The sequence below is a fragment of the Ruditapes philippinarum genome, unplaced genomic scaffold (assembly GCF_026571515.1).
Source record: "Ruditapes philippinarum isolate M1 unplaced genomic scaffold, ASM2657151v2 ctg9_1_1_1_1, whole genome shotgun sequence".
NCBI lineage: Eukaryota > Metazoa > Mollusca > Bivalvia > Venerida > Veneridae > Ruditapes > Ruditapes philippinarum.
In genome coordinates this window covers 243,400-258,606 of record NW_026865571.1, presented here as the reverse complement: position 1 = coordinate 258,606, position 15,207 = coordinate 243,400, and the positions used below count along the sequence as shown (strand labels likewise).

At 32.3% G+C, this 15,207-nt stretch overlaps 2 protein-coding genes across 2 annotated transcripts in view; both read right to left on the bottom strand.

Annotated features, from left to right (window-relative positions):
* The window catches only part of LOC132729592 (innexin unc-9-like), a 33,009-nt gene extending 27,474 nt beyond the window's left edge, over nt 1-5,535 (bottom strand). Inside the window, exon 1 of the mRNA XM_060715374.1 lies at nt 5,372-5,535. Within this exon, the coding sequence (XP_060571357.1) occupies nt 5,372-5,535 (164 nt within the window). The remainder of the gene's footprint in view (nt 1-5,371) is intronic.
* LOC132729593 (RAC-alpha serine/threonine-protein kinase-like) overlaps nt 4,629-15,207 on the bottom strand; it is a 33,162-nt gene continuing 22,583 nt past the window's right edge. Inside the window, exon 11 of the mRNA XM_060715375.1 lies at nt 4,629-10,510. Coding sequence (XP_060571358.1) covers nt 10,253-10,510 — 258 coding nt within the window. The 3' untranslated portion in view covers nt 4,629-10,252. The remainder of the gene's footprint in view (nt 10,511-15,207) is intronic.

The window sequence follows — 15,207 nt, the reverse complement described above, 5'->3', positions numbered from 1 at the left end:
TACATCCCTTTGTTTTAAAATTTTCATTTCCACTATGGAGGAAATAAGGTTAACATATATTCAAAACGATTTGACCAATTTTTTATTTATTACTGAAACTCTGTGGGTCAAATTATATTTCCAGCTGACAATGACAAGTTAAGCTGAAGATGCCTTTTTATAAAGAAAACTACTAAAAAGGCATCTTCTACGGTGGCACAAAGGTGACATGTGTGTATTTTTATTTATCTCGTGGCCACGAGTTACTAAGTCGTGGCCACGAGATAGCTAAGTCGTGGCCACCAGATACTTTGTCGTGGTCACGACTTAGCTATCTCATGGCCACGACTTAGTAACTTGTGGCCACAACATATTATCTTGTGGCCATGACTTAGTAACTCGTGGCCACGACATAGTATCTCGTGGCCACGGCTTAGCTATCTCGTGGCCACAACTTACTAACTTGTGGCCACGACATAGTATCTCGTGCGCTCGAGATAAATAAAAACATACACAAGTCACCTTTGTGCCCACCGTAATCTTCAGCCAAACATGCAATATTCATTTGATAACCATTTCTTGGGATCTTTTTTGTACATTTTGTTTTTATTTACTCATCAATTAACATTATGAAATCATTCGTCTTAAAGCTGCACTCTCACAGATTGACAGTTTTGACATTTTTTTTCTCAGAAGCAGCTGATTTTGGCAGCAGTTCCTTCAATTCAATTTTTAGCTGACACTGTGAACAAGGTCCCGTATTCATAAAGCATGTTAGTGAATAATTTCAACTTAGTGAAAAATGATATTTTTTTTGACAAGTTGAATTAAAAATAATCTAACAATGTGTGTACAAATTTAGTTTGAAAACAGGCAAGAAAATGTCCTAATTAATAAAAACACATTAGAAATGTTGGGGATGGTCACAGGTATTGAAAATAAGCCATGTCAAAAATTAGGAACTTTTCAAGAGGAAGAACTATTTTACTAAGAAGTTTTTTTATGGCCCAAGCACTTTGAACAACTGTTCTATATTATAATTATTTTGTTGATAAAAAATAATTCTAAAATCATTGATTTGGAAATGTGCAACTTGTCATTGTCAGCTGGAAATATAATTTGACCCACAGAGTTTCAGTAATAAATACAAAAATTGGTCAAATTGTTTTGTATATATGTTAACCTTATTTCCTCCGTAGTGGAAATAGAAATTTTAAAACGAAGGGACGTAATTTGGTAAACTGAATCCGAACCGCAATACTGACTTTACCGAGAATATAACTGTAGCGCCACCTGTTAGCATAATTTGGGTGTCACATATTATTACACCAGATGTCGCGTCGTATTATGCTTGCTGCATTCGGCTTTCGGCTATGCGTCATTCTACCTTATGACATTCGTCATTCATGCTGAGTAAATAGACCCAAATACAAACAGTTACAGGTTAAGTTATTGAATTAATATACCAGATCAACAAATGAATAATAATTGATTGTTAATAACGATATCAACATACAATTAAGCAAGACGCACACAGCAACATGTAAAAGTCAGACTGCAAGATGTACAAGTCAGAATGCATGATGTACAAGTCAGAATGCAAGATGTAAAAGTCAGAATGCAAGATGTACAAGTTAGAAAGCACGATGTAACGTAAGAAAGCAAGATGTAATTTTGGCGTTAATATCCTTCCATAACATATTAGCTTTGCCCTTACCCATCCATCCAATCTATTGTCAACCTGTCTACCCATAGACTTACTAAAACAGTGGAACAGTGTGGGGGGGGGGGGGGGGGGGGTTCCATGGTCATTTTAACACATTTCTAGTTTGATATTGAAACTCCTTGAAACTGTGAATAGATAGTTCCAAATTCAAATCATGGCAAATTCATCATACAAATTTAGTAGTGAAATGACCAAAAGTAAAATGAAATGGGTATTCATGTCTGGAAATATTGTGTAGAATGGGGTCAGAATATAATAATGTGATATATACTAGTATATGTAACTTAGGTTTAGGCATTTCTCATTTCTCAGGCTTATTAATTGGTGCATCAGGAATATTATATACATGTAAATGAATTATATATTAGTATTTTAAAGGAGAAATAAAAGCTTTTGCTTACATGAAATTGTTACTTTTCAATTTTGTCCATATTTGAAGATCGTTGAGGGAGATAATACAATAAGATGATGTTCATCCCCTGTATAAGACAAGTCGAGTGCTTTAAATGACATCATTCCTTTCTATGAAGAATTGCATCTTAGGATCATTTCATTTTACCTCAACTGTTTTTTTCCTTGAGCAATCTCCCATTCTATAATCAAGTGAAAGGGTAAACCTTTTAATGCCAAGAATTATGCACCACCAATCTTGAGAAGACCCTTCATTTATTTTTAGGGAATAATTTCAAAATACCGTCAAACTTGTATTAAGTGACCGGGCAAAGGAAACACCCAAAATGGCCGCTTAATGAAGTTCAAGGTCAATTCAATGCAGTCTAAATATCAGCAGCTAAGCGTATACACCATCTGAGTAGGGGCAGAGCGATGCATTGTTTTATCAATATTATTGGATAATACATGTCACGCGTATACTTACCTTTATTTGCATACACTAGAACGGTTTGGCAAAAAGAGTTTTTCACACATTTATATATTGTGTTTTGATTGTTGACACTTGTGACTACAATTACTTGACAGGTAAAAGTGGTCATTTAATGAAAAGATTGAACTCGATTTGCTGACTAATTAGCGGTCGTTGGTCGCGTTGAGCAAAAGTCGCTTAAAACATTAAAGATATAGAGAGAAAATGAACGGGGGGAATTGAAAGTGGCCGCATAAGACAAAACTCGCTTAATACACGTGGTCGCATGGGCAAGTTAGACTGTATTTACTATATAGCATACAGTGCAGACCATGATCAGAAGAAAAAGATGTGCTGCCTGATCTTGATCGGCACTGGTTGCATGGGTAGACTATTCCAGCCAACAGGCTGAAGGTAAATAAAACAAGAATAGTTTCTATAAGATGCTTTATTTCAGTTACAAAATTAATCTGTAAGTTATATTTTTGAGATGTTAACAAGTCACAATATAAGAAATGTACATGTTAGAATGTATACCGGTATAGTAGTTAATACATAAAATAGAAGAAACATCTAGTTAACAATATGATGTTTGTGTGGTGTGTGTTATGCATGCGTGTGTGTGTGGAAGTTGTAATACACAAGTGTATAACAAAGTAGGTTACACAAAATTACAAAATGATTAAATACAATTATGCTCTCGTTAATTTCTTTAAAAATTGTCTCTCGACTCATGTAAATTCAGATCATTATAACTGCCAGTAAATAATACTTTACAGGAAATTTATATGAAACAACAGAGTTAAACAGTTATATTTTTCATGATCAGGTTGGTATTAAATTAAAGCATTAAGAGCAATATACATGTATATGACAAAAATAAGCAACGAAAACTAAGATTCAGTTCAAAGTATCAAACTTAATATGAGCCGTGTCATGACAAAACCAACATAATGGGTTTGCGACCAGCATGGATCCAGACCAGCCTGCACATCCAACTCTATTACAAGTAGAGAAACTGATAGCGAACAGCATGGATCCTGATCAGACTGCGCGGATGCGCAGGCTGGTCTGGATCCATGCTGGTCTCAAACCCACTATGTTGGTTTTGTCGTGACGTGGCTCAATTATAAATACTGACTACAGCTGTTTAAATTTAAAGAAAGCACTTTTTATTCTACATATTCTAAATGAACAACCACATATAAAGAAATATTGAACAAACAATTTTTCATATTCACTATACTGAACACAATGTTTACATTCAAACAATAATATTATAATTATTACAGAAAAGCAAACCAAACTAGAAAGAAACATTTTTTTTTCCACTAAAAGAGGTAGCTAACTGAAAAGTTAGAATTATATTTCTTTAATCCTGAACCTGTTCATTTCCTGAAACGATTGATTTGTCAAGCTTCCATTTTTGTATATGTTCACTGTTGGTTTTTTGGAAATTAAATTTTAAGTAAGTAGCCAACACTATTGGGCCTGGTCAGACTGCATGAATGTGCAGACTGACCTGGCTGTATACTGATGGAAAAGGCTAATTAATCGGCTCAGAATGATGGTTGAAATTTCCTACATCAAACTATAACTTTTTTAAAAACTCTATAATTCAAATTTAATTTTTTCAGGTCATTCTGGAAAATTTTTAAACGAAAAAAAGTCTTACAAGAAAATACAAAAAGGAAAAAAAATGCTTTTAACAAAAAATTTTTAAAAGTTAATTTTGGAAGTTCCCCAAAATTTGGGAAAAAATTACCTTTATTCATTAAGTCTTTGATTTTTAGTATCAATAAAACATTATAGTTCCGGGTAAACCCATACCCTTTAAAGGGACCCCCTAGGTTTTTTTAATGTTTTTTTTTCAATATTTGATGAAAATTTTTGACCTTTATAATTTTTTTCAAAAAAATTTTTTCAATTCACCAAACATTTTTCCTAAAAAAAATTTTTTTAAATGTGAAAAATTAAAAATTGAGAAAATGAATGCTTTTCACCAAATCAAGCAAAAATTTTTAAAAATAATTTTAAATTTTATTTTTATTTTTTTTTTAAAATTACCTTTTGCACATTTTTCTGTATTAAGTGACCCAGCTGATTTATATTAAATTCAAATTTAATGTTTTTCAGGATTTTGGATGTCAGTGGAGTTCCTTTAAGGTCATTTATAGGCTGTACCTTACTAAAACATTTTATACTTATAAAATGTGTATATAAATGCATTTTAAGTCAAATTCAATATCAAAAAGGTCATAGGAAGACATTTCCAGCACAACTGGTGCAGAAAGACCAATGGTACCCTTTCATGCATTATTTCAAGTCTAATTGTATTATTTAATGACTTCAAAGTAAGTACATGTTGCTATGTAAAGTCAGGTTCAAAGCCTACAGGTACCCAGTCAAAAGTTTGATTTCAACAGGTTTTGATTTAAAATGTCTTCTGTTTTATAATATTGGGCCAAGCTTCGATATATGTTGTTGTACATGTATTTACAGTTTTTTTCAAAACAAAATGTTAGCACATATCTAAAACAAAACAATAAAAACAATATTTAACATAAAAACAATATAAAGATATTAGAAATGTGAAGAATATATTGAAAAAACTTAGAGATTTTAAATTGTGATATTATTTCTAATTAAATTGTGATATTATTTTCAATCGAAAAAAAGGTTTAAATTGTGTTATTTTTTTCGAACAGAGAGGAGTAAAACTAACTTGGACTTGTATGCCAGTGATCCCTTATGTTTATCCCTACTTGAAAGCCTACCCTGAACAAGATGAAAAAGAAACATACCATATACACATCCAAGAAATTGCCCGTTTTTTTCCCCCCTTTTGGTTTAATGAGAATATTTCATGATCAAAATGGAGACAAACAAGAAAAGCAACAAACAAAACATAGAAGCAATCTATCTCCCATATAATACACTTCACACACTGTGTATAAACTGATGACATTTAACATAGACAGGAATGGTTATTATTGGAACAAATTACTGCCCTCTATATCAAGACAATTTCCACCAATATTAAACCTGAATATCCTCACTTTGTATAATGGGATATTCCATCATTTGTATTCAGAACTGTCTATTGTTAGGTTAATATAGGTGTTTAAAACATCAAGATCACAAATAATTATTAAATGGCCATCTACTAATATTTGATAGCAAACTTTATTTACAGGCTCTCAAGCACTCATATTTTCCTAGTTTTTTCTACTTTCCTTCCATTTTCCTAGTTTTCCTGCCATTTTCCTAGTTTTCCTTCCATTTTCCTAGTTTTCCTTGTTTCCCCCTAATTTTCCTTCCTTTTTCTTTATTTTACTACTTTTCCCCATTCTTTCTTGTTTTTAAAGTGTTTTTTTCTTCTTATTATAACAGCAGAACTCATTCTTTTTCTAATGTGCTCCTAACTTCCAAGTATTTCTAGTTTATAATCGTAAACTACATTGTCTTAATGCAGTGAAATCTATATAGGCCAAATGTTTTCCAGCTCAGTAATTACATAATGGTCGTGATTACTTTCCCTCTAAGCATTTCAACATTCTATGATTATTTAATTTGATTGTATTAAAGCTATAGTGCACAGTGTTAAGATGGTGAAAACTATCGATGGCAATTTATTTCAACTGGCTACATTACTATGGTATACTTCCTTATTTTGTCCTAAAAACTTTTTTTGTTTCTCCTAGTTTTTTTTTCTTCTAACATATTCAGTGCTCACAGCCTGCATCTAGCACATGCAATTCAATTTTATTAACAAAAACTACTGTTATTGAACCTTTCAATTAAAACATAAACAGTACTGATAGTTAAAAAATACCTATTGAAGTACATTGTACATTAAAACATAAAAGAATAGTTAAAAATAGTCGAAATCATCACAACAATAGATCTGACAAAAGTCACTATTGTAAATTGGTGCTATTTTCTTTACTTAGCCTCAAAGGGAGAGCATCAGCTTTGAAATCCAGAGGTCACTGGATTGATCCAAAGATGAGGCTGAATTTCTCTTTGACAATTGATCTCGGACATTGGAGTCTAATGGTCATTTGTGTCTCACCAATCATCTCAGATTGGTTGTCAGACATTTGTGAAGAAATTGGTAATTACTGGTTAGTTTTCCAGGAAAATGCTTAGGTAGACTAACCACCGAGACATGACCAATGTGTTAACCCTTAACCTGGTATATTTCTATAATGGATCTGTCCAGCTTTGAATTTGAAACAGTCCATTCAAAGTTCAAGGGATTTCAATATCTAAATACAAAAATTGAGCTGCCAACAATATGTAGCCTGGTCAGACTGCACGGATGTACAGGCTGGCCTGGCTCTATACTGGTGGCAAAAGCTTAGACAAAATAGCTAATTTTACAGGATACTGAGAAAGAAAATTAAAAATTAAACATCATAACAAGCAGGCCAGAGGTTAAAATATAAGTTACAAGTACTAAAATAAGCTGATTTCATTGGAAGAAAAATGTAGTTATAAGGCAATATAAATTCACCGGTATTTGTGGATATATTCAATATATATTTAACAGCATAACTACAATATCAAACTATCCAATCATACATTTACACACTGACTTCACTGGTCCAGCATCAGCCTGCATAACAAAACTATTCACTAACATACCAATTTGTTTCTGCCTTACTGCTTTCAACAAAATGAAATCGATAAAGCTTTTCATTACTTTCTTTGAATCAGATATGCTGATATTTTTATACAATACACTGTCTATTCATATATAAAATAACATTATCGAACTGGAAAATCTCTCAAAATAAAAGATTCTTTCACAAGTAAAACTCTGGTTACTACGGCATATGTCAACTGCATACATTCTTTGGCATTAATGTTCCTATTTTGTTGTATACAAAAATATATAATCTACATGTCGGGACATTGAAAATATCTATCTGAGACAGATCATGTATTAATAAGCTTTCAGACATGACAAAACCATTGAAATCAGTTCAAAAACTAGAAAAGGCACAGGTATTTATGTCTCAAAACACTGTCAGTTTAAAAAAGTTAGAAGTCCAAGGTTATAAAAAAATCTCTTAGCTCAAACTCAGATCGCAAGTATTTGATTAGTCACAAATTGTACATTGACCAATGAAAATCCTGAGATTTGAGACAGAACTTGGTAAAAAGTTTTACAACCTCCAGGCCAGTTTAATAAACTGAATAAATTTAACAAATTTAGACAGTCTTTTTGTATCATGCAATGACAGTTTGTGTATTGATAATATTTCAGGACCCTGTGAATTTCATAAAAAAAAAGTATTAAGCAATGTTATGTCAAACAAACATATTACAGCACTATTGTGTTAACCAAAAAGTTAAAATAAAGCAACAGAAATAAATAACAAGCAAATTTGTTGAACTGATATCGCCGCCATATGAATTACAACCAACTTAATTGAAATTTCATAGTATTATTAAATATAGATACACTTTTATTATGCCTCAATCTGAATACTGTAGCAAGCATTTAAACTGAATAAATGTATTACCAACTTTCACTGGTTTCTTTTTCTTAAAATCTTTATAATCAATCTTAATGTATTTATCAAAAGTTGATTGTGGAACAAAATTCATCTTAAAAATGGTTGGGGAAAATGGAGACTATCTCCGCAGGGTCTGAACTCACAAGCTCTGGGTTGGGAGGCTGACACATTGACCACTAAGGTCACTTGTCCCCCTTGAAAGATGGTGTACCATCATTTTATAAAATGTAACAAATCATGTTAAAGTTAAAAACAGTACATACCTATAAAACAATACATTATTTTCACACAAAATATACTACTATATCTACAACAACACAAACCTACAACATCAATATGATTACATTTTCACAAGAACAAATTTTGTATAACTTTGATTTTTTTTGTGTAAAATGTAGAGCTGTCATAGATAGAAATCATATAGATATATTGTCAATAGTTTTCTGTTGATCTATAACAGATTTGAAAAAAAAATATGATTCTTATTAATAAAATGTCTAGAAATTATGAAAATTAATCCAAAACTGGTGCCCTATCAAAACTACTTTTCTAAAACTATGCTGTTGTTTCGTAATAGACATATTTTAAAACTGTGATGACAAAAATGGTCAGAAAAAAACAACACACAGTGACATTTGTAAACAATATTCATCATAATTTTATTAACAAAAAATGTATTTTATTGAAATCAGGAAAACAGGCATAAAAGAAAATACATAAGAATTACTCGATATATTGATATATTGTCAATACTTGTCAGCCGATACAGATATACTTGAACTGAATCAATGACAGCTCTAGTAAAATGTACATGTGGAGATTAATCCATTCATTAACACTGAATCAGTAACAACAAAATCTTTATGAAAACAAAGATTTAAATTAAAACTTTTTTCTTATACATATGTCTTTATAAATCATTACAATGAATTCCTAGGACACTTATTAAACAATTAATTATCAATCGTAAAAAAAACAAGTATATAATATTTATGTATATACATAATTTGATCCAGATAAGCATGGTCCAAAACCTGGTGTGGCAGTTGTTGTAAAATGTCACCCGTCTGACAGTGTAATTTGTTGATGTCTGTCAGATAATTCACCATCACAGAATCCAGCCAATTCATACATTCAAAAATAATATACATGAAAGTAGATCACTATTTATGGCTTTACTGTTTATGAACAATTTCCAAACATCCAAGAATATGCTAAATATGTACAGCAAATGTTTATACGCATTATAAGTAATCATTAAAATATATGCATTCATTTCTTATATTAAAAAAATTTGGCTTAGAATTTATCGAAAATAAATTTCTAATTACCTCTGGAATATCTTTACAAATAATGCTTTTTGGAACTTACAATATTGATAAATCTTAATTTGAGCATCATATTTATGATTTAAAACCATAAAAAAATGAGTTACAGAACCTTCAACTACTGTCCTCAACTATCAAGGTTGTCAATAAATTTTTGAGAGATAGACCTTTATGAATTTATATTTTTTTGGTGTTGTCACATACATGGCTCAAAATGCATTTGACACAGTCATTTTGGTCTACAACAATCTTCTAAAAATTAAAACCCTAACAAACAAGTTTCTTTTTTTTAAAAATCTGTATTTCAATTCATTGCTTTTGAAGCTTAAAACTTTTCTAAATTGTTTAACTTTTGAAACATTTTTTATCCATCTTCCATACATAACACATGCTAGAATATTGTGGAATCTAAATATTCTAAAACAATAAGTGATACATTATGTCAGATCTTTGGTTATTTATAGTATAAAGGGCCTTAAAGTAAAGAGAGGCTTAAAGGGTATTTATATCCCACCTTTGCCACATAAAAACTTCTATTCAATGTAGACAATATCCAGAGATAAATCAAATCTTAACATATGGATTAAAATCTTCAAACAGAATCTGAAATATGTCACTCTAAAGATTTCATAGCACAAAAATTAATAGAAGCTTTTTTTAGCAGAACTAAAAATATTCTTTTCAGAAAGTATTGACATATTAATTTATCAAACTGTCATAAAAGCTCACAATATGCACGCTTCGCTCAAGCAGTCTAGAAAAAAAAAAGAGAACAGATCTAAAAATTTGTGTGAAGTACAAACTGCGATATTACTTCAATAACTGCCTGTTAAAACGTCTCCTCAGTGTGGTGGACAGCTGAATTAGAGTTTGATAAATAATGTCCATACACATTTCTACTACCACCGTGGTAAGAGAACTGTTCAAAGTATGGTAATTCACCGTCTTCTGATATAGAGCTCAGTGGCTGTTGATTGTCGTGGAAACCGCCCTTCGGTGACAGTTCCGGTGGTTCACAGGCAAACTCATCAGGGATATACTTTGTGTCCCATTCATTCCTAACATCAGGCTTCCAAGGTGGTGTAAGCTACAAATATAAAGTTAAGCACAAAGTAAAATTGGAGATCAGTAATATATCACAATCAATATTGGATGAAGTTTGCACTTTGAGTTGATGGATACCAGAGTTAAATGCAATAGGCTTGCATTTTACTGACTGGAACAATTGAAACTTGGTACTTGGCTCAACATTACCTTAACACATTAAAGATCCTGTAACACATTTTTTCATGGTTTTATTTCATAAATATGACGCTCAAATTAAGATTTGTCAATATTGTAAGTTCCAATAAGCATTATTTATAAAGATATTACCGAATTTAACATTTCATGTAAATAAAGGGAGGTAATTAGAAATTTATTTTCAATAAATTGTAAGTCAAATTTTCCAATAAGAAATTAATGCATATAATTTATTGATTAAATATAATGTGCACAAATATTTGCAGTACACATTTTACATATTCTTCGATGTTTGAAAATTGTTTTGTTTGCATAATTATATACATATATAATTTTTTGCAAGTGTGGTATACACACAGTAACAATATCAATCACAAAACATACAGGATCTTTAACTTTTTAATGTTAAATGATACATAATAATAATAATAAATCTCATCGATCAATAGATCAATGAGAGGTATAAACATTGCCAATTAGTCGCAAAATACACCCTTCACAAATGCTCGGTCTCATAGTGGTGAACATTTACATTAAAAAAATTCTGGTATTCATGATACTTGTTTTTCAATTTTTAATCTCAACCTAGACCTTTTCACATAACCTTGACCAAACGGACCTAAATTTTGTGCACAACACTATTCATCACAATGTTGAACATATGTGCCAAATTATTTAAACAATCTCCATTTATGTGTACTTTCCTCTGAACCTTTACCTTGCTTAATATTTTAAATGCACTTGCCCATTTTTCAATCTGGACAAAACCATTTATTATTTTGAGCGGAAATTTAAAAACATATACTGACTGAATAGTGGACTGTACAGACCTTGGATCAGATGGCATCGATCTGCTGACTGATCGAAGGTCTGCACTGGTGGCATGGATTAATTCAGTCGCCACTAGAAGGCTTAGGGTTAAGTGTGACCTTGATCCTTGACCTAGGTAAATGCTATATGTGTGCAACACTACTTCTCATGAATGTGACCATTTGTGTCAACTTATACTAAGATTCCTCTTTGTATGTAGAAGAAATGCTCCTGACAAAATCTTTATATTAATCATCTTTTGACCTTGACCTTGCATATATTGACTAAAGTTAAGCTGATAATTACTCAGTCTCATGATTGCGAACATTTGAGGTATGATCCCTCAATTCAAATTATCCAATACACACATTTTCTTATTTTTTATCTGACCTTTTACCATTATTTATGACCTTCGGCTTGACCTTTTTGCCACAGGGACCTGAATTTTGTGTGCAACACTCTCAACTCACATAAGTAAACATTTGTACCAAGTTATATTAAAGTACCTCTATGAATCAAGAAGTTTTGTTTTAGACATGAATTCTTCTCTGCTAGAAAAAAAAAACATGTCTAAAGCTTTTATAAATGCATTACATTCTTTGAATAACGACATTTTGCCGTTTTGAATGAAGTCTTCTTAATGGAAATATTAGTTTAAGTAATTTCTTTTTGAACTATGATTAATATTTCATATGCAAGAAAAAGAATCAAGCACCAACTCTGGTCAGACAGGAATATCTAGTTCTCTGGTAACTGTTAAGTGAAGACTTAGCAGAACCTTGTTACCTCCATAACATAGTTACCCTCGAGCTAGATACTGAGGTCAGTAGCGGCAGCTGGTGTTATATCATTATAATATCTCATGGTGGTGAATATTTGTATCAAGTAATACTTAAATTCATCCATGCATGTGGAAGACATTCTCCAGTCAAAACTGGCCATGCCTGCCCAGGGCAATCTCATTACATGGCCTCCTTTTTTTATAAATAATAGGTGCATAACAAGAGCTTTGCTAGGCGGAGCATTATATGCCCAAAACTGATTTTTTTTTGTAAAGATGAAGCATTTGTATATAAATAAAGTATTTCCTCCTTCAAATAACAATCCTCCTATGAAGTTAGAATATTGTGGGCCAAATTGAACTTAAGTTATGCTCTGAAAACTGTTTTCAGTTTTAAGGTAATAGTGTTCTTGACCTTTGACCTTGTAACCCCAAAATCAATAGGGGTCTTCTACCTAATATGGACAATCATCCTATGAAGTTTGAATATTGTGAACCAAATGGAACTTAAGTTATGCCCCTGAAACTGTTTTCAGTTTTAAAGTAATAGTGACCTTTGACCTTGTGATCGCAAAATCAATAGGGTTCCTCTACCCAAAATGGACAATCATACTATGAAGTTTGAACACTGTGAGCCAAATGGAACTTAAGTTCTGTTCCGGAAACTGTTTTCAGTTTTAAGGTAAAAGTGACCTTGACCTTTGACCTCAAAATCAAGAGGTGTTTTCTACCCGATATGAACAATCATCCTATGAAGTTTAAATATTGTTGGCCAAATGGAACTTAAGTTACGCTCCAGAAACTGTTTTCAATTTCTAAGTAATAGTGACCTTTGACCTTGTGACCCCAAAATCAATAGGGGTCTCCTTCCCAATATGGACAATCATCCTAAGAAGTTTGAACACTGTTGGCCAAATGGAACTTAAGTAATGCTCTTGAAACTTTTTCAGTTTTAAGGTAATAGTGACCTTGACCTTTGACCTTTTGATCCCAAAATCAATAGGGTCTTCTACCCAATTTGGACAATAACCCTATGAAGTTTGAACACTGTGGGCCAAATGGAATCCGGAAACTGTTTTCAGTTTTAAGGTAATAGTGACCTTGATCTTTGACCTTGTGACCTCAAAATCAATAGGGGTCTTCTACCCAATATGGACAATAATCCTATGAAGATTGAACACTGTGGGCCAAATGGAACTTATGTTATGCCCTGAAAACTGTTTTCAGTTTCAAGGTGTGACCTTCACCTTTGACCTTGTGACCCCAAAATTGATAGGGGTCTTCCACCCAATTAGACAATAATCCTATGAAGTTTGAACACACTGGGCCAATTAAATGGAACTTAAGTTATGCTCCGGAAACTGTTTTCAGTTTTAAGGTAATAGTGACCTTGACCTTTGACCTTGTGACCTCAAAATCAATAGGGGTCTTCTAGCCAATATGGACAATCATCCTATGAAGTTTGAATATTGTGGGCCAAATGGAACTGAAGTTATGCTCCGGAAACCAAATTGCTTACGGACGCCAGGGGGTATAACATAATATGCCCAAAATTCCTTCGGGCATATAAAAAGAAATCAGACTGACAAGGCTTACTAGTATATGGTTATAATTTTACACTTTCATGAAAAGCAAGACAGCTAATTCACATTTACTTTGTCAAATGGGCACTACAAACAGCATAGTTTTTTAGTCTGACTTGTAACAGTATCTGACCTGCAAATGTATTAACCCTTAAAGGGACTCCACTAAGATTTTATGACATAATTTGGACTGATAATATTATTTCAAGATTTTTGTACCATTTGATGTATAGACCAATAACTTGTGAGCAGATATTTCTTATCATTCACTCACTCTGTTTTTCCAGATTTATCTTCTTTATTGTGCAAAATGAGCCAAAACTTAAGTGTTAGAAATAAGTGTTAAATACTTTAACACACATCAGCCTTAAAGTTGCACAAAATCAATTTCTAGTTTTTAAGAGCACAAGTTTGAATTTAATGTTGTTAGACTTTTGGATCTCAGTAGAGATAAAGATGATTTTACTACATGGACTGGTCAAACTTCCAATCAATGGAACAGATGATTATCAATTTTTGCGGTATTAAAATGAAAATTTGAAGTGAGTCAGCCAACAACTGACCTGGCTTTATACTGGTGTCAAAAGCTAATTACTTCCGGTTCTAGGAGTATGCTTGTTTCATTGATAATTTCAATGCAAGCTTATAATTAACACAGTCACAGTCTGTACATACATGTAGTTTGCTTTTTATAGTTATCATATGTTATATATATATATATATGCATTGAAATCTCTAAATTTAATCTTAATGAACAGTTATAAATTTTTAATCAAGGTCCCATACAAAGGTAAAATAATTGCACATGGAATTAAAATATTCCAAGTTTCTATAGAGATATATCTAAATGTCAAATGAATTTCAAGCTTAATACAGACTTCTGAAAATTAGCAAATATTGCCATTCGATTTTTTTGGATTCTAAACCTTACAGTGCCAAACTAGAACTGCCACTCTCATGGCGTGAATACCCCCCGCATATCACTTTGTCAGACAGTGGCCAGTTAGAACTCAAGGACAACCACCCTGCCAAATCTGAGGTTACTAAGCCAGTGCATTGCTAAGATATGTATTCTCCATGCTTCAAATGTGAAAATTTTAAAATCAAGTTTTTTTAGTCAAGGCCCCTGTGACCTTGACCTTTAGCCCAGTGACCCCAAAATCAATAGGGGTCATCTACTAATCATGACTAACCTCCATGCCAAATATGAAGACTGTGGGCCTAAGGAATCTCAAGTTATTGGGCGGACAAGGAAAAACCGACCGACCGACGGGGAGACATCCGGACGGACAAGCTGATTCCAGTATACCCCCCTTATAACTTCGTTGTGCGGGGGTATAGTAACTTATATGGACCCTAATACCTTAT